Source organism: Orbicella faveolata, unplaced genomic scaffold (genome assembly GCF_042242905.1).
Source record: "Orbicella faveolata isolate gen_17 unplaced genomic scaffold, um_ofav_v1 contig_47, whole genome shotgun sequence".
Lineage (NCBI taxonomy): Eukaryota > Metazoa > Cnidaria > Anthozoa > Scleractinia > Merulinidae > Orbicella > Orbicella faveolata.
The window spans coordinates 24,893,592-24,912,135 of record NW_028301577.1 but is presented as its reverse complement, the minus strand read 5'-3'; the positions used below and the strand labels follow the sequence as shown (position 1 = coordinate 24,912,135).

General features: G+C 38.5%; 2 protein-coding genes across 3 annotated transcripts; one reads left to right on the top strand and one right to left on the bottom strand.

The window, feature by feature from the left end:
- Window positions 1-3: 3 nt before the first annotated feature.
- LOC110052072 (sister chromatid cohesion protein DCC1-like) lies at window positions 4-9,808 on the top strand. Its single transcript, XM_089280485.1, has 13 exons — window positions 4-80; window positions 1,298-1,456; window positions 2,135-2,265; window positions 2,675-2,712; window positions 3,237-3,395; window positions 3,718-3,808; window positions 4,499-4,637; window positions 5,075-5,136; window positions 5,958-6,040; window positions 6,607-6,684; window positions 7,170-7,255; window positions 8,602-8,664; window positions 9,000-9,808. Exons 1-13 carry the CDS (start codon window positions 64-66, stop codon window positions 9,106-9,108), a joined length of 1,215 nt encoding a protein of 404 aa, XP_089136611.1. The 5' UTR covers window positions 4-63; the 3' UTR covers window positions 9,109-9,808.
- LOC110051994 (ethanolaminephosphotransferase 1-like) lies at window positions 9,710-18,324 on the bottom strand. 2 transcript variants are annotated; one of them, XM_020758112.2, is made up of 9 exons: window positions 18,115-18,321; window positions 17,918-17,986; window positions 16,698-16,927; window positions 16,007-16,229; window positions 15,034-15,142; window positions 13,610-13,658; window positions 12,801-12,981; window positions 12,327-12,509; window positions 9,710-11,759 (listed from the first exon to the last, which is right to left on the bottom strand). In XM_020758112.2, the coding sequence occupies exons 1-9, from the start codon at window positions 18,256-18,258 to the stop codon at window positions 11,703-11,705; spliced, it is 1,245 nt and encodes a 414-aa protein (XP_020613771.2). In that variant the 5' UTR covers window positions 18,259-18,321; the 3' UTR covers window positions 9,710-11,702. The 2 variants fall into 2 exon arrangements, with proteins under 2 accessions (XP_020613771.2, XP_089136610.1); XM_089280484.1 differs by lacking the exon at window positions 9,710-11,759 and having other exon boundaries at window positions 11,794-12,509; window positions 18,115-18,324.
- Window positions 18,325-18,544: the final 220 nt, after the last annotated feature.

Here is an 18,544-nt window from a genome sequence, read left to right as displayed (position 1 = left end):
GAGTCGGACTGGAGCTAGCCTCGTACTGGTGCGTTTGGAAAAAGCCCGGGAAGATGGTTCGAGATGGCGGGAGTGACGAGGTTGGTAGAGTGTTTATTTTTATATCAATATTAGGCCAAATCTTGGGACTGAATGAGTCCAAATAAGATTATATTTTAAAGAGTGCAGTTTTAATGCTTGCAATTTAGCTTTGGCATAGTTTAAAACCTGGTTTCATTTTCCTCTGAAGACAGTGCTATAATTCGATGAAATTATTTCGAATCTCGTACTGTCTGTGGCACCAAATCTATTTTAATGCTTCAAGGGAGGGATTCTAAACAATTAATTCTATAAGAAATAGAAATGGAAATTTTTATTCGTGTTTTCATATATGCATTTGCCCAATGTAACCTCTTTCGATTCAGTGAGTCAGAGAATTTAGACATTGTTATAAAATAAGCTTATTTTTACATCAGCAAAAAGTAGCTTTTGATCATTCTAGTAGAGTGGTCTTGAGTAGGCATGTACTGTGTGTATTGTTACCGCATTATAGAAGGTGCTGATGCTTTGTTCTTGGGTGAGAAACCTAGCAGCTAATAAAAGGAAAAAAGACGCTAGCTGCCTGAAAGTGCCTTCTTCAGAAACTCTAAATAGTGTTATAAATGGGTGCTACCAAGCTAAAAAAATGAACTTTGTGATATCGCTGGTTGATCATGAGCCTGTGACAGACTAGCTTCCTATTCAGAGGCGATACTCTTTATACTCATAGTCACGGCGTGGGTTCTTAAGGTAATTGGACAAGACTCTACCTAACATTCCAGATCATGTAAACTAAAGGCATCATGCAGTTGAGTTTCAATCGATACACTCGATCAACCCTCAATCGATACTAAATTGACACTTGATCGACACCTCTGCTGGAACTCAATTAACACTCGAGCAAAATCTTGGTTGAGAGTCAGTCGAGAGTCAACTAATTTTCTTAAACATGCATTGAGTGTCGATCTAGAGATATGAGTCAGATGACACTTGTAAGACTATTGACTAAAAGTCAACTAGGCATCGATCAGGTGTCGATCAAGTGTCAATCAGGTGTATATTAAGATGTTGATTGAGTGTCGACCAAGTATCGATTGAGATATCCATCGAGTGTTGATTGAGATGACGATCAAGCGTTGATCGAGGCTTGATCAAGGGTATCAATCAACACTCGACCATGGATACCTTCACCATGTATGGTCCAACATTCCTTTAATTATTTGTACACCTTGTGTCATAAAAATCAATTCCGTACAAAGTTTTGTCATTCTTCTCATAGATCCATAGAAGAAGTCAACAAACTAGCTGATGCTGCTAGTCTCGTCAATAGGACAGGCCCTGTACAGGTGCTGCATTTCTCTGTTAATCCCAACTCTGATGAGTACAAACTATTAGAGCTGCCAAGAAGTATACTGGAGACCCTTGATGTTGGAAATAGGTAAGTGTATAATCTGGTGATTCCACCCTGAGCTTCTTAAACTGGATTTCTTCCTGCACAATGTTGGCAAGTATAGTCAACATTGTCAGTTCAACCAGCTAGAAGCTAAGCTACTGGAAGGCAAACAGGTCTTGGATCATGTTTACTAAAGGCATCCTCAATCAACATTCAATTGATACCCTCGAGCAATCCTCAATTGCCACTTGATGGACACTCAATAAACTTCTCTGTCAACTGTCGGTTGAGAGTCAACTAATTTTTCCAGACATGTCATTGAGTGTTGATCAATACATATGAGTTGGTTGACACTCAGCTGTCTCTTGACCGACAGCCGATTGAGAGTTGATCAAGGAATTGATTGAGTGCTGACTGAGTATTGGACTTGGCTGAGTCTCAATCGAGATACTGATCAAGTGTTGATCAAGATGTCAATTGAGTTTTGATCAAGGGCCGATCGAAATGTCAGTTTAGTGCTGATCAAGGGCTGATCTAGGGTATCAATCGACACACAACTGCAGATGCCTTTAGTAAATGTGATCCCAGGTCTTTTGCTGTTATCTTGGGTAAGACTTCAGTTGACTATCAACTCAGCAGCAGTAGGCTGCAACAGACTTAAATTCCATTCATGTTCACATTGCCTAACTATTCTCTATGTTTGATTGATCTTATTAATGGCAGTGTGGCTATAAGAGGGGATCACCAAGATGAAGCTGTCTTGTGTACGGATAAAGCAACATTTGATCTGAGAGTGGCTGAGACTTCTAATTCTCTGTTGTTAGTACCCCACTGTTCCTTGCCCAAGGATGAAGGTAATTCGTCTTCAGTCTCAGTTATTTGCTTATCATAAGTTGTAAAATTTATTTAACTTTGTATGCAATTAACTGTATCACAACTGATTTAATACACTGGAGATGTATTGAAACATATTGAGGGGTATATACTGGGGTGTCCAAAGCTCGTCTTTTTCTCCTAATTCCTGTCCTTTTTTTAACATAGTAGCTCTCTCCTCTTTTTGGCTCTTCTTTTAGAAAATCTTAGCTAAGGCAATGTTGAAAACGTTTTAATTTTGTTTTTGTCCTGGCTCCCTCTACTTTTAAATCCAGTTGTCATTCTATCTTCTTTCACCTTTAAGACTTCCCCCACTCTCCTGTCCTACTCCACTGTTAACTTTAAACCTCCTGGTCTCTAATAATTTCAAATTCCAATTTTTTTTTGTAGATTTCAAGTCTGAAGTCTCTCCATTGGTTCACAGAGAGGTAAGACTGGATCGCCAAGTTAAAATACTTGTCATTTTGATGAAAGCCACTGGTACGCTGAGAGCAGGGAATAAGGTTCATGTTTACTAAAGACATCAGTAGTAAAGTGTCAATTGATACCCTTGATAGACCCGTAACCAACATCTTGATCAACACTTCATCGGCATCCTGATCGATACTTGGTCAACACTTGATCAACATGTGATTAGCATCTTGACTGACACTCGATCGGCACTCAATCAACAGTCAGTCAATAGTTAACTGGGTGTCGCTGATTCATTTGCATCAGTTAGTCGATTCTTGATTGACTGTTGACTGAGATGTCAATGGAGTGTTGATCAAGTTTCAACCATTGTGTTGATGGACTGTCAATGGAGTGTTGATCAAGAGGTCGATCAAGGGTCAATCAAAGGTATTGATCAAGGGTATTGATCAATGCTCAACTGCTAATGCCTTAAGTACACATGATCCAGGATTTATAAGGTTTGTAATAAAGATTAAACTATTGTCGTTTTTTTTGACAGGTTTCTAGTTGTCACACCATGTACTTTGAAGTAAAACAATGCAGGCCACGTTTGGAAAAACTCAAGTATCTGCTAAATGAAAATCCGTACAAGGGATCAGAAAATGACGTGAATCCTGAAGATCAGTCTGAAGGATCTCTTACAAAGAGGCCAAGTCTGGTGTGTTAATTTAATTCTGATCTAATAAAACCTTGTTTTCTTTAATTCCCATGAGAGACGTATTCCATTCAGTCAGAACTAAGGGATGATGGTTGACATGCCAGTATTCTCAAAAACTAATACATAACGAAATATTCAGAAATCAGTTTTTGTTATTATTTTAATTTTGGAAACAGGAGGGTTATCATTATTTTTAATAAAAATAAGTTCCTGTTCAGACAGAATTTTGTGCTGTTGAAAGAGCTAATATTTGATATTTATTTGATATTAATTTTTTGAATTTTCTTGCATGTGTGTTATTTCATGTTTTTCAATTTTGTAGTACTCTCTTTTGGACTTACTTTCCAAAGTGCAAGCAAGTGAAACAGAGCTTCTTGAGGCCTTAAAGAAAATTGAGGCTCTAGAAATTGATGGTGGGTTGCATTGCTTGCTTATAGATCAGATCAGTTAATATTAATTAAATAAAAAAAAATAGAGAGCATAGTTTAAGTAAGTAGTCTTGTTAAATATTTCAAGAGAATTAACAGTCATCATTGCAAGGAGACTCAGGGTGACTGGCACAGAATTTTACCCTCAATCGACATCTCAATCAATACTCGATCGACATTCTGATCGATACTCAGTTGACACTCTATGGACACTTGATCACTCTATGATCATTAGTTGGTTGTTAGTCGGCCAAGTGTCGACCAACTAATATCAATGGATTGAAAATTAGTCAACTGTCGACCGACTGTCGACCAAGATGTCGATGGAGTGTTGATTAAGTGTCAATTGAGGTGTCAATGGAGTGACGATTGAGGGTGTCGACACTCCATCGACACTTGATCATCAGTCAGTCCTTAGTTGGCCAAGTGCCAACCGACTCATATCAATGGATCAAAAATTAGTCGACTGTTGACCAAGATGTTGATGGAGTGTTGATCGAGGGTATCGACCACGGATGCCTTTAGTACATATGATCCCAAATTTCTTGTGCCACAGATTGTCCATGAAGGCAGGAAGGTAGCAGGGCTTAAGTCAGATATGGGTGTGCCCAACATTGTCCCAGCTCTGACCCTGCTGAAGACATATATCCATAGATTTGTAAATGTACTTTTCAGGATACTGGCGGCTACTTGATACAGATTACAAGGAGAAGGTGGTGGTTAGGATTCTGACTTTACTTGAAGAGATGGACTGGAGTTACGAAGCAGTACCAATGAAGGAATGCTGTGATATATTGGAGGAACTTGAGCCAAGGTGTGTCACTGAGAAAACAGTGCAATGCGATGGTCAAATGTAAAGTCAATACAGGCTAATTTAATACACATCCTGTAATGTGCAGGACCAGAAAATATCCATACTCCCCCCACAGAAGGGATTGGAATTTTCTGGGGGGGGGGGTGGGGGCTTCTCTAAGTTAGACCAAAAAATTTAAAGAAATGTATCAAGTTTAATTGGAATTTCCAGAGGGGTGGGGGGTCTTGGAAAAAATCCCTTCCATGGGGGAGGTATGGATATTTTCTGGAACTACACAATCAATCATCCTTGAGACCAGAAAAGTGATGAGATGTTATTTTGTCTTATCTTAGCTGGGACTGTGACTAATTGTATGCTTTACAGAGTGTAGGTTTGAGTGTAATTAGATTTAGAATTATATTGTATTATTAAAAAGCTCCTCTGCATTTATTTTTCAGAAATATTCTGGAACACTGTCTTAATTGTTATGGTGAAGTAAAAGAGATGGATATTGATTCTGGTTGGTGGATGTTGTTTGTTGACCAAAGAATGTCTTCTCAATATCTTATGTGACTCTAACAGTTATTCATTGTTCACACTTTTGGAGGAAACTTTAACAGCAGTTTGAAACTTTAGCACGTTCCTTCTGGCAAGCTGATTCAATAATAATTCCAAATTGCATGATGCACATGTGATGCATGCAGATGGTATTGCTTTATAGCTCTCCGCACGCCATACGTACCCATGATTTTTGTATTTTAGTGAGGGTAGCAAAGGGAGGTTGCACTCATGTTTCATGTGCAAAATTGACAAAATTCATACATCATGATACTTTGAGCTTCTGTTAAAACGTTTTTTTTAATACTTTGCTCACCGTGGATGTCTTTTAGTTGCTTTTCACACATCACACAGTACTTTTTGCCCTTATCATGGGTCATGCACCCTTTGCCATCCTCTTTGAAGACAGGTACTTATTGAGGGGTGGGGGTGGGGAAAATTTACAGTTAACTTATTCAGACTAATGACCTAACAAAGCAGCTAGTGAGTGTTAAAGTTAATAGGCCAGTTCTGAGTTACTTTGTGCCTCTGTTACAAAATGAGTCACATCAGGCAAAACGTTTCATATCAAAATGGGTTTGATCTGCATGAAAATGAACCTGTAGGGGAAACAAATGTTCATATGAATGGTTTTGCATGAAGACTCATTCTGACACAGAGGTAAAGGGCAACTCAGACATGGCCTATTGTCAGTAGTTTTTGAGGTGGTTCTTTTTCTTTCTTTTATGGTTAGATTCAGGGTGTAATGTTATTGGTTCCTCACCGACTGTTGATCATTTTCAGGTGACAGCATCATTCACTACAGACTCTCAGAAGACAAGATTTGCAGGTTTTATGCTGAGTACCTTTTAAGACAAGCAGGAAGGGTAATTACTAGTTAGAAATTAAAATAACAGAACCATTATTTTGTTACCCCAATAAAACCCTTCTAGTTTACAAGTTTTTTTGTGAGTATTTGTCAAACCTTAATGCTGTACTGCCCAAACATCTATTTTTTAAGTTTGTTGTACAAAATCCAAATCAGCATCACTTACTAACAGCAGCAGCCATGGTTGAGAATTCATAACAACATATCCCATTCACTTACACGTAAATGACAACAGAAATCTAAACTGCCTATATGCCAAATAATCAGGTGAAGTATCTGAATTGAAGTCTACCCCTAATAATGTATGAATTCATAGTTTCTCTAGTTTTATAGTTTTATCATAGTTTTATCTGATTATTATGTAAATGAAGGTTTGTTAGCTGTTTATTGTGTGGTTTCACAAAATATCCAAGGAAAGTATGAACAAAAACTGAAAATTCCAGAGAGGGGGGATTTCAAACCAAAAGCCTTCCAGGGGATATGATACATGATTTATGAAAATATAATTTAACAATACTTATAGGTTACCACTTTGGTAACCCATCCTCATTTTTTGCCTTTTAGTTCAATTATCATGAATTTATGGATTCCTGGCAACAAAGTGTTCCAGAGGGAATGACCACAAAGTCTGAACATTTAGCTGTAAGTGATCAGCCCCTGTTTTCTAACAGTTACAACTGCTTCAGTGACAATGTAGCGGAAACACATACCAGTAGTACTCGGAATCAGCTGTAGATGAAGATTTATACTGTGATTACAAATGGAGGCATAGTGGCCTCACAGTTAGTATGCTCACCTCTGGCACAAGGCACTTTTTCTTGCCACGTGTCTCACAATTTTGTTGTGACACAAGTTGCAAAAAAATAACTAGTGTGACACCATTGTCACTGCCAGCACTGCATGAAGTAGAATCAAGTTTTACTTATCACAAAGATTGTACCAACATGGCGGATAACTTTGTATGTGTTTTAATGTGCCTAGGAGTGTAGCACTAATCAGTGGTTCTTGCAATTTGTCTTGTAATGGCACAACAAAATTGGAGCCAAGTATGTTGCACAAATCATTGTTTACTGTAACAATACATCTAGCTTTTGCTTTTCGTTTTGTTGTCACTGCTTTGTGCTTAGGGTATAGCCTTGAAGGACATGAGAAGTCTCCCACCTGTAATTTGGCATTTTCCTGCTTCTGAACTCCCAGATGACCCTGCACTCAGGTAATTATGAGAATTCACATTACCATTACTACATAACATATAGATTTAGGCTAGCCTAAAAACATAGCTCCTGGGTCGGGTAGTTCAGAGCCTGATTAAGCTAACCCAGGAAAAGGTAGAATTTTGATTTAAGTTTTGTAACTTTGCGGTGAAGTTTTCTGTATATTGTTTGGCCTTCTGTTTTGAGTTTTAATAATCACCATATACACAAAGCAAAACGGCAAAAAACATTTTTATGGAAGAAAAAGTTATAATTCGGTTAACTTTTAATCCTGGGTTAGCATTAACCGGCTTCCAAACAATCCTGCCCTGTTCTCAACAAGTTAACCTGACATGAGCCCGTGATATGATAGAAAACCAGCACTTGGTCAGGGGTCAACTTCAAAAAACCATGACCTCGATGAGCTGTAAACTTGAGCCCATGATATGGTCGCGTGACACTATTCAGCAGATACCTTGTTTTGACAGGTGTCAATTGATCATAACATGGATGTCCAATATCAAAGAAGTATACGGTAAACCAAGGCTGCATGTCTCTGGCAACCTATTATTTGGAGTATGGCCGCCATGTTGCGCGACTCCATTGTCGCTGTTGCTGTCATGCGTACGCACCCACGAGCAATACCGCTAGCCATCATAACCACGAGAAAATCAACCCATGGGTTTCCTTTTCTTTCCTATATGAGTATGGGGCTCCGCTTGGCGGTCCTTTGGGCTGCCGGAGCTCCGCTAATAAAAAAAATGGTGTGTTTGAGACAGAGGCCTTCTCAAAATCATTAATAATTCATCAAGTTTAAACAAAGGAAATCCTGAATGGGATGGTGTTTAAATATTTGATCTTAATTTGCATATGAAATTTTTGCTATTTCTCCTTAGTTTTAGTTTCGACTTAGAAGATGTACTAAACACTTGAGAGAGTGTTTGATCATAACCACATTTCCACAGAAACACCTTGAGGTTCATCAGAAATACCCTTCGATGCGTAATATTTTCAACTTTGTTCTCAGTTTTTGGAAATGTGGTCAAACACGGTCTTTCACCCTTGTTGTATTTAATGAAATTTAGCAAAGTAACTGAGAGCATAGGGATTCTTCCTGGATAAGATCCAGGATCTTCCAAGGTTAATACCCCAAACTTAAATTCTGACACTCAAAATGTTCCAACACTGTATCCACCTACAGCATAGAAATGTAAGCATAAGTGATATTATTTTTTCTAGCCATCTCATTGGTCTAGAGTCCTGAATCCTAGTATTCGATTGGCTAATCATATGGAGCAGGGTTTTTTATTATACCAGGCAATGGAGATGTACCAGTGAAATTGAAATATGTTTCTTTCATCAACAGGTTCATGAAACTGTTTAAAGTACAATCCAAGTGGACATTTGACGAGATACAGCCTTATATTAGGTTACTAAGCACTATTGAATTTGTTCTTTCTTTAAAAAGCTATCAGTCTCTGTTAGCAGTACTCCTCTGAAAGACATTTTGGAGTTATCTGTGCACGTCCATGGGCCAGTTCTTTAAGAGAGGCTTTACATAAGCCTCCTATACATGTTCTTATTGCTTGTCACACACTCCTCCTTGATGTGGGAGGGAAGATTGCGTGACAAGCCCAGAGTGTCTTCGTAATCATTGTAATAAGAACATAGAGTGATTTATTTATGCTTCAGCCTGTACATTACAGGAAATTCAGGCAGGCTGTTGAAGAGAGATTGAAATGAGATTTGTTTTCTTTTCTTTAGAGATCTAGAGGCACCTGGGCAATCACTGAATGCTCTTTTAATGAAGTTTGCCCGGTCATCGACAGATGTGACAGGAGTGAAGGTCTACAACTCCAAAAAACCCACATGAGGATGTTTTGAACCGGAGCTTCACTGTGCAGTTAATATTGAAGCAGTACAGTTATCCGAACTGAGAATACTTAGGAGCTGAAGCAATATCTGAGAGGCATCTTGGTACATTGGAAATTATTATGAGTGAATCAACCAACTGGCAGTTCATTTTCAACTTGCCAACCGTGTAAATAATTTGGCACTGGTGTTGTATATGTCTTTTTGTGAGGATTTGAAATGCAGAGCGCCCAACATAGGTTTGAAAGGATATGGGATGAGGGTAAAAATGAAGGCAGGGTACAGGATAACATGACTTTTACTAGCAGGATGCTGGATGTGCATGTTGACAGTTGGGATGCGGGATGGTTTTAAAACTGATCACAGGATGCGGGATAAAAAAGGGAAATCACAGTTACAGACATTACACGGAGAACTGTGACTCTAACCAGGAGGGATCAAGATAAATATTCTAACTGAGGCGGGATGGCAGGATTGAGCCAAAAATAGTGGTGGGATGTGGACCCTCAATGCAGTATTAGCCTTTCTAGTTAATTTTCTGGACCCCCAGATGACCAGGAAAGACAGAGGGATGTCAAGAAATAACCTTCACGTCAGTCAAATTCAGCCCAAGTGACTTTATTTTTAATGACCATACTAAAATGTACATCAAACTCCAACAAAATTACCAGGTTTAAATATAATACACTATTACACCTTCATGAGTTCTCCCTTGTACTTATCAAGTGTTTCCTCGAAAAGCCAAATATTTTTGACACAAATATATATTCAAGTTGCAGGGTGACCTTCAATTTATGTAGTCTGTGTACAGTTGCTTGCTCTCTTCAAGAAAAATCAGAGAGGCATCTATGTGAATGTGAAACCATTTCAGTGTTATTACATCTGATGTGACACTCAGAGACAACAAAGGTAATTGTTCTCTGCATGAGACAGTTAATGACCTTTGCTATGTTAACAGGTAAAAATAGACCACTTACAGAATATTTTTTGCTTATTACCTCCATTAGCAGGCTTTTAAACTTCATAATTCTAAATGGAAACCCAGCACAACATTGTGGTCTCTACAACAAACTCTTGAGATATTTGTCAACATGACTGGTACACAAAGCAGTTATTTCAACAATTTAAAAACATTTATTACACGAATGGTAAAACACAGAAGCCCTCTCTCTGATATTTTTAAGGAGAGGTCACATGTACACAGGCTACCAGAAATTCTCCTAAACATGTAGTTAGTATTTGGAATCACTGTTTTCAACCAGTCAAAACAAAGTAAGTTACTCTTCATTGCTGTAAATATGCCAAGAATACTGCAGCAATTTTAATTCTTTCTTTGTGTGAAATTGTATGGTGACAATAATATTTCTTAAGGATGGCACCATTTTGACATTGAACAACAAAAATAAATAATTAACTAGTTTTGTTTATTTTGACGAAAATTTGGAAATTATATATAACTTTGCAAACAAATTCAAATTATTTCTTACTAACAATTGCTCAGTTCCAGCTATGAGAAGCACTTACAGGGAATCATGGTAACTGTATTCAAGGAAACATGACCAAGACTCAGTAATGTTAAAAAAAAATTGACATAACTCCCTACAGGGTGCCTGAAAATGGCAACTGGCCATTATTGATTAAATGATTACTTAGTAAACTTACTTTTGTCCAATGGTTATTGCATGGAACAATAACCACGAGAAAAAGGAACTTATTTCACTGCTACAGAACAAGATTTCAAAAAGCGCAAATCAGAAAAGCACATCCAATAGGCCCTTTGCACGATCCGGTTACATGGTACAAAATCACACATGCTGGGACACAAATGGCACAGTGGGACTTCCAAAACAAAGGCAGGTCAAGGTGGACTGCTTTGTTTTGGAAGTCTTACTGTGCCATTTGCGTCCCAGCATGTGTGATTTTGTACCATGTGACCCGATGGTGTAAAGGGCCTATTGAATAGAATGGTGAAGTACTAATGTGTTGTAAAGGAAAACAAGCAAAATGATGTGAGATAAATATACTACAAACCCCGATGGTAAATATACATGTCATCCCCGTGGTTTGATTATGCCAAAATCCTATCAGTCTTCAAGCTTTTCAGATTTACACTATAAATAATTAGTATTATTAGTAGCCACTTAACTGTGTTTTATTGGAAACCCGTGAATCTGATTAGTTCTCATTGTTTTCTATTGGCTGATAGACAATGATCACATGCACTGCTCTTGAAAATGAAAATTATTCACAGGTTGAGGCTTAAAATACACAAAATTGCAGGTTTTGTGCTGTAATCCTGTAGAGTGTCTACTAAAACAATTATACTACTTGCCCTCATTTTCTATGAGCAATTATCAACTCTGCTACGCCTTGTTGACTATTCACTCATAGAAAACTTGGGCTCATAGTCTAATTGTTAATTAGAATTAGCATTCTGTAATTAGAGTGCAAGTGGAAGCATTGTATTCACTAACACTGCTTTGAATGCTACATTCACATAAATCTCTGTCCATTTGTCTGCACAAAGAAACAAGCGATTCATTCTCTGTCTGCTAAATTCTAGTGAAGACAGCTCTTGACTTCCAACTGGTTTCATCAATGTTTTTTGAGTGAAAAGCAACTGATGTGAAGGTGGTCACACAGTTCACGTACCTATGACAGAAGACAATTCTATAAATAACCAAACACTAACAAGTCTGCATGCATCCAAGTGGCCCATCAGGCTGGCACTTATTTCCCATTTGTGTATCATGAAGTGACTAGGAGTAGATCTATGGGCCCTGGATGCAATGCTAGTTCATTGCAGGGTTACCCTCAGCATTAAGTTCGCTGGTACCCATTTATACACCTGGGTGGAGAGAGGCACTGTGAGAGCAAAGTGTTTTGCACATGAACACCACACAATGAATTGCATTCATGCATATTTCCTACAGTGGCCACTTTAAACATTATCCCGAACTTCAGCAGCATCAAGCAACAAATATTATCATTCAGTCATTCCTCTCAGTATGCACAAATACTTCGTGGCATCTTGCCTGACTTAAATTCAAAAATGCTGACAAAAGTTCAACTAGGCCAAAAGAACTGCTCAATCATGGTAGGGGAGGGGATGGTGTATTGAGGATCCTGGCTTACCCGACTGAGGGGGCAATACAATGTGCATAAGCATCCTTTAAAAATTAATTTTCTTACTGAAAGTACAGTGTGAGTTTTACTCACCAAGAATATTCCGTAATGGATGTGACAAGCTGCTACTGCTGCAGTGTATAAAATGAGAATTGTGACCTCTAACTCAGTTGATCTTACAAAGGGTACAATAAGCACCCAGATGAACAAAGGATAAAACATTGCATTGACGGCTTGACATCGCTGATTGGCCATTGTACTCACAATCAATCGGCACTGAAAGAATGACAAATTCAAAAGCAGATTAGTTACAGGGCTACGGGTCAATAGCCCATGAGGCCAAGCCAAATGGGCTATTGTAGCCAATTAAAATGCAGGATTTGCAGTAGTCTACTAGTTGGGTGATACTAATTGGTGATAGACAATTGCTTAGACTGTGAACAGTCTCTCTTAATTTCCTCGAAAATCTGGGGGAAGAATGCCAAACAAGTAAGCATGCAAGCGTGACTGTGAGCGTGACGTGTTTCACAAACAAACTCTTATCAAACTACATGTGAAGTATGTTACCGTCACATTGGAGAAAACAATCCCAGTAGCTGTGAAAAATATCCGTGGCTGAATCTCGAGAATGTTGGCAGGAGATAGGATGGCCCAGGCAAAAAATAGGAAAATTAGCAGAAAGAACGACAGAAGAGGAACAAGACCCTCAAGGAGTGGCAGCCCACGGTCTGTCTTGGAAATACGAGCTCTGAGGGTAAAAAGAAAACCAAAAAATTATTTTTCAAATTGACTTTTGAAGCTTGGTTCATTCTCCAACCCAGTCCTCCCTCACTTTTAATACCCTTGATGCCTGAGTATTGGTATTTGCTGCACTCTGGATGAGCTCCATCTTAAGGAGGCCTTCTGTAAGGGGTTGGGGATCCTGTGTAGCTTGTCTGAATTTTGAAATGTCCTGCGTCACTCCAACAAGATAACCAAACCTATCCAAACAGACACTGCTATATAACTGACAGCCCACTGGTTACCAAAGGAACCAGAATCAATGTAACCTCTACTTCAATAGAAATAATACTAACACCTCCATAATATGAAAACTTGACTCTACCCCTTTGGTGTCTGTCTAAAGGAGTTTAACTGTACTTTACACACACTGTTAGAAATCGGAAGAAAATTACTGAAAGAACGACTTTGCAATTTTACTCCATCCATTGCAGTTGCTACTTTGGGGCCATGTGGCTTGCCACGATTTACCATGGCAGGACCTCTCTAAAGCACCCAACGACCCCCACCCCCCATCCCTCTGACAAACAGACACGCATAACCTGATCATAAAATTTCCAAATATGAAAATGATATTATTATTATAAGGAACTTACTGGTATAAGTTGTACAGCGTCATAGCAAGTGTAAGGATAAGGGAACTTCCTATAGGGATAGCAAAATTATACTTTGAAACCAATTGCTGGTATTTGGTATTACAGTGAAACCTGTATTAAGTGGACACCCTTGGGACACTTACTAATGCCCGCTTATATAGGGTGTCCGCTCTAGACAGGTGTAAATATTTTGTGCAATAGTTATTATTAACCCTTTTTTAACATAGTGTAGCACAACTTGTAAGATCAAAGACTGCTCGTAGCACAATGTCCAGTCAGTCAATGCATCATCCTGGAATAATCTATTTAGCTTAACACAACATCACTGAACAATGTTAAAAGAGTCCGAGCTGAGCTTTTAGAGGTAAAAAGCCCTTGAAGTGTCCACTTATTGCAGGTTTTGTGCAACAAAATCAGGGTCCGAAATTGCGCTTTCCTGGTCACCAATGCGACTAAAAATTTTGCACTGGCGACCAGAATTTCACAACTGGTCGCCAGCGAGCGATTAACTATTTCATGCCATGATAATTACACAAACAATAACTGATTTTCAGTCAAATCAATTGAAATAAAATTCAAAGCCGCCCGCCAACTGATCACTTCCTTTTTACCTTTGCTGTTTTTGAAGCATAAAACCAATTTTCCTGTTATCATAAATCTACCACAACGTCTCGCAGCGACGATCAGTGCGAAGCTTTGCTGCCATGTTTTTTTTCAGCGGTTTCCCATAACATACGTATTGCGGGTGCAAGAAGCCACGTGTGTTCTTTCGGCATGAATATTTATCCAGGCGATGTGGTGTACAAAGATGTTCTGAAATCTTTTCATAATTTATTACAAGGTGGAGAAGGAACATCCGCAAAGAAATTAGGTGAAGATTTAGATATTCGCTGGGCGTCAAAAGGTGGAAATGTAGATCTGTCAAAGTGGTCAAAAGATGATTTCAGCACTGGTTTGATTCCTGATTACATTGATTGCAAATATTTTGCTGGCAAGCACGTGGTGACCGAAAATTTTGGTTTGTGTTTCGCTGCAAAGAAAAAATTTTATTGACACTTTTTGGCAACCACATTTTTCCATTTGGCGACTGAAAAAAAAACTTCAGTCGCCAGTTGGCGCCTGCCGAAAAACGTTAATTTCGGACCCTGAAAATGGCTTAATATTGATGTCTGTGTCCACTTAACAGAGGTGTCTGCTGAATGCAGACTTATTTTACAGTATATGTGGGAAGAAAATTTAGGCACTCAAACTAGTATCCACTTAACAGAGGGTGTCTGCTTAATATGGGGTTTAGTGCAGGTTTCACTGTCAGTGTTACAACTAAAAACTGTACTAAAATAAAATTTACAATAAACTGATGGTACAATAGAATACATTTGTTGCATGCAAGAAGGAAGCACATGAGAAATGAACAATATACATACCATAAACTGACCACCGAAACACAAAGGATAAAGGGAAACCTTCAATTAACTCAATTTTCCACACATCCACTCCATAGTAAAATGTTAAGAGGTACACAAATGCAATGGCCTAAAAAGATTGAAATGGAAATTTAACTTTATTACCAATATACTCTTAATATACCCAAATTTGCAATTAGCCAATCACAAGCCTTGTCCACTGCCCTGATGTCCTGTGATATCAAGTCACTGAACTTTTTGGCCCGGTGTTTGGGTGAATTTGGATATGGAAAATACCTTATCATGCCTCTTTTGCTGTACTTCAGCAGTACATCAGGCTCATTTGGTCTCACCTGGTTATATATTTTGGCTTGCCTGATACAATGCCGAAGTGTGCAAAAAAGGTACAGTTGGGCATGAGTACTATGCAAGCAAGGTATTTTATCATCTACATGTATATATGCATTTTAACAAAATACACTATTTTGTGTTAATCGTATCTTTAACAAAATTCTCAATCATGCTTGGTTCTCCGCGAGCCTATTTGTTACATAATCAGTGCACGATCACGTGGGTGTCCAATTACAGGTATCCAATCTGACCTTTTTGTAATTGGATACCGGTACCCATAACTGGATACCCATGTGATTTGCATGTCAATTATGCCTTCTTTAATGGCTTCCTTCACACTGCTTCCTATGGGTTTCAAAACTTATGAAAAGCATTACAGACATTTTCACTCAAAAGAAGTTCTCAAACGACATTTTTAATTCCAAAATTTGTTATAAACACCATTAATTAGTAATTGGACCTCAGGTCATACAATTTAGGGAGTAATTGTGCTCGTAATTTCCAACCACCTCGCGCTTTGCGCTTGTAAGATTTTGAAATTACTAGCATGATTACTCCCTGAATTGTACTCCACTCAGTCCAATTACTATTACTTGCAATAATGATCTTATACGTGTAGCCAGTAACATGCCACAAAACTTACTATCTGACTTGCGTCGTAAGTCCATGGTAAGAACAAAGTCCCAGTGTTGTATTTTTCCCAGTGGGCCATGTAAAATCCAGCCAAACAAGCTAACATCAGTCGATATAGCTCCCACAGAGAAACGCTGTGAGGACCATGACCAAAGAGTGAAAACAGACTAATGGGAATAAGAAAAGCTGCCGAGCTGTCCAGTCCATGATCAAACAATTCACCCAGAGGAGAACTGAAAATTAATGGAATATAATATGCCAAATATACATACCAAGGCATTATGTGCCACATTAGTCATAACAAAGAAGATATGTTCAGAGCCTTCAAGTTGACTATCTCCCAAAATGTGAGAAGTATTTGGAACAATGGAACTGCAGATCCCCTAGCTTGTAGGTTTTGAGAGAATGCTCCCTTGAAATTTTGAAGCATCTTAGATGTGTTTCCCTCAAATCTTAAGGTAAAAACAAATATAAGGTAACTTGATGGCAATTTCTCACCTCAAAATTACCCAATAAGAACCAAAAACAACACGTCAATGCAGTACTTAACATATGTTCTTAGATTTCTAAACATAATTCTTGCACTTGTGTGGTGAGAGTACTGATATTACTTTGTATGTTATCCACAGTTAATTGTGATTGTATACTCTCTCTAAGGCCCTAGATTTTGAGGTGAGGTACAAAAGAGATAATTATGCTACCTGGAGTTAGTTCTGCGAGCTTGCTTGCCATCACAACCATCAAATGTATGGGCAGCAAAGTGTGCTACTGCAAAGATAAGCCACCACAGGGATGGCAGTCTTTTGCTCTCATCTGGATCACCTGCTGCAGTAAAATGAGGATCGTAATAACATGTTACTGCATAGATCATGAACAGGAGAGACCAACCACTGAATGTGAGAACATTGGGTGCCAGCCACCTGGGAAAGAACTGGAAAAGGAATACATGTGATAAAACATCAATAATACCTCTTCAACATCTATATGACTTAAAACAGATGAAAGGAAGACAGTAGATATAATCACAAACTAAGGGAGATTAAATTTCCTATTTTTCGATTGTAGGGAGTATAATATTTGTCAAATATGATATGGATCTTGACAATACCATAATTGTATGCCATGTTTAGTTAACTGTTTGCTACATGACAAGTCTGAGTCTTCTATGAGCAAATAGTCAACAAGGTGCAGCTGAGATTGCTGTCGCTCATGGTGATGCTGAGTGATTGGTAAGCAATTCCTGTCTTATTTCAATAACAATTTTCTTTTCAAGGAAATTTAAATTTTCCTTTTTCAAAAGCAACCTGTGCAATATTGATCATGCTCTATCACCAAATAGATGACAATGGGAAAACCACTTCCAAATATAGAACACAGCGAATGACGTTGAATCAGTGTGAGTTTATCACTATCATGAAATCAAAATGGGTCAAAAATCAAGGGGAAAAAAATATTAGCAAAATTATGCTAATCTAGTAATATATGATTATGCTAATCTTGTAACATGATTATCCTAAAAATTAAATGCCTCCAGCAGACTCCATTTTAAAAATCAAAGTAATATCTGGACATCTGGCAGCCATTTTCTACAACACAGTACAAGTAACCCAAGTAAAGTCTGTATGACTGATCAACACAAACATGATGATTCCATACAGCCCCCCTTGGGATCAAAATCTGTTCGATATGCCACTCCCCAAAGTCACTGGATTGTAGATTGGTTTGATGACCATTCTTAATCGATTTTCCGGCCGGTCGTGTCACAAAAATAATACCTTCATGTTACCCCACGTCACCTGTTTGTATAAAGCTGCTTACTGGCACACAAACAATCTTGCAAGCAGTGGGCCTAAATCTAAGCTTACTCAATGGAGTCTTAGAAGCCGCAGCAACAATCTTCCCTATTTTCCCGAGTTCTCACCTCCACAACAAAATTCCAAAAAGGATGAGTTAAGTAGTTTGACAAGGGTGATGTGTCTTCCGATTTGTACTAAAGGAAAATAAAAAAAGCCTGAGAATGCAGCAGATTTCAAAGAACTATCAAAAAAGACCGCGACTAATACTCGGTCGATCGATGATCGATCGAGCGAGTGATCCAATCGATCGATCGAGGTGTACCTTGTACTTGTCGAAACCTCTTAGCTCTTCAGCGGATAAATAAATTCCCTTCATCCTATCCAAGTCTGTAGCATGCAATCTATGAAACGAAAGAGATTTGTCTTTTAAAGAGGACAGATCTTTCGAATCAGGAGGCATGTTCATTCACCCCGCGGCTGATCTGAAATGAAATGTGCTACAGCTTGCTTGCGTTGGATACTGGGACTGGATCATGCCACATTGCGCGCCGGTAAGCGCGCGGGGACTTGCTTTTCCTATCGCCCACGCGTGTCCTCCTTGCACCTAATTTCAATTTTTAAAATGCGCTTCTTTCTCCCTTTCAATCTATAAGCTTATTTTCATGAAAAAGCCATCTATGATAATGTCATTTAATTGACAAATCATGATCTGTTGATAAGCGTTAAAAAGTTTTAAAGTAACTTTTGTCAAA

What these genes read in the sequence shown, in the direction of transcription:
- LOC110052072 (XM_089280485.1), top strand. An exon ending in CTCCATTGGTTCACAGAGAG is followed by an intron (nt 2,713 to 3,236) that starts GTAAGACTGGAT and finishes TTTTTTTGACAG; the next exon opens with GTTTCTAGTTGTCACACCAT. An exon ending in AGAGATGGATATTGATTCTG is followed by an intron (nt 5,137 to 5,957) that starts GTTGGTGGATGT and finishes GATCATTTTCAG; the next exon opens with GTGACAGCATCATTCACTAC.
- LOC110051994 (XM_089280484.1), bottom strand. Translation starts at nt 18,258, where the DNA reads ATGAACATGCCTCCTGATTCGAAAGATCTGTCCTCTTTAAAAGACAAA. An exon ending in GAGGTTTCGACAAGTACAAG is followed by an intron (nt 17,987 to 18,114) that starts GTACACCTCGAT and finishes ATTTTCCTTTAG; the next exon opens with TACAAATCGGAAGACACATC. An exon ending in GCTCGCAGAACTAACTCCAG is followed by an intron (nt 16,230 to 16,697) that starts GTAGCATAATTA and finishes ATTAATTTTCAG; the next exon opens with TTCTCCTCTGGGTGAATTGT.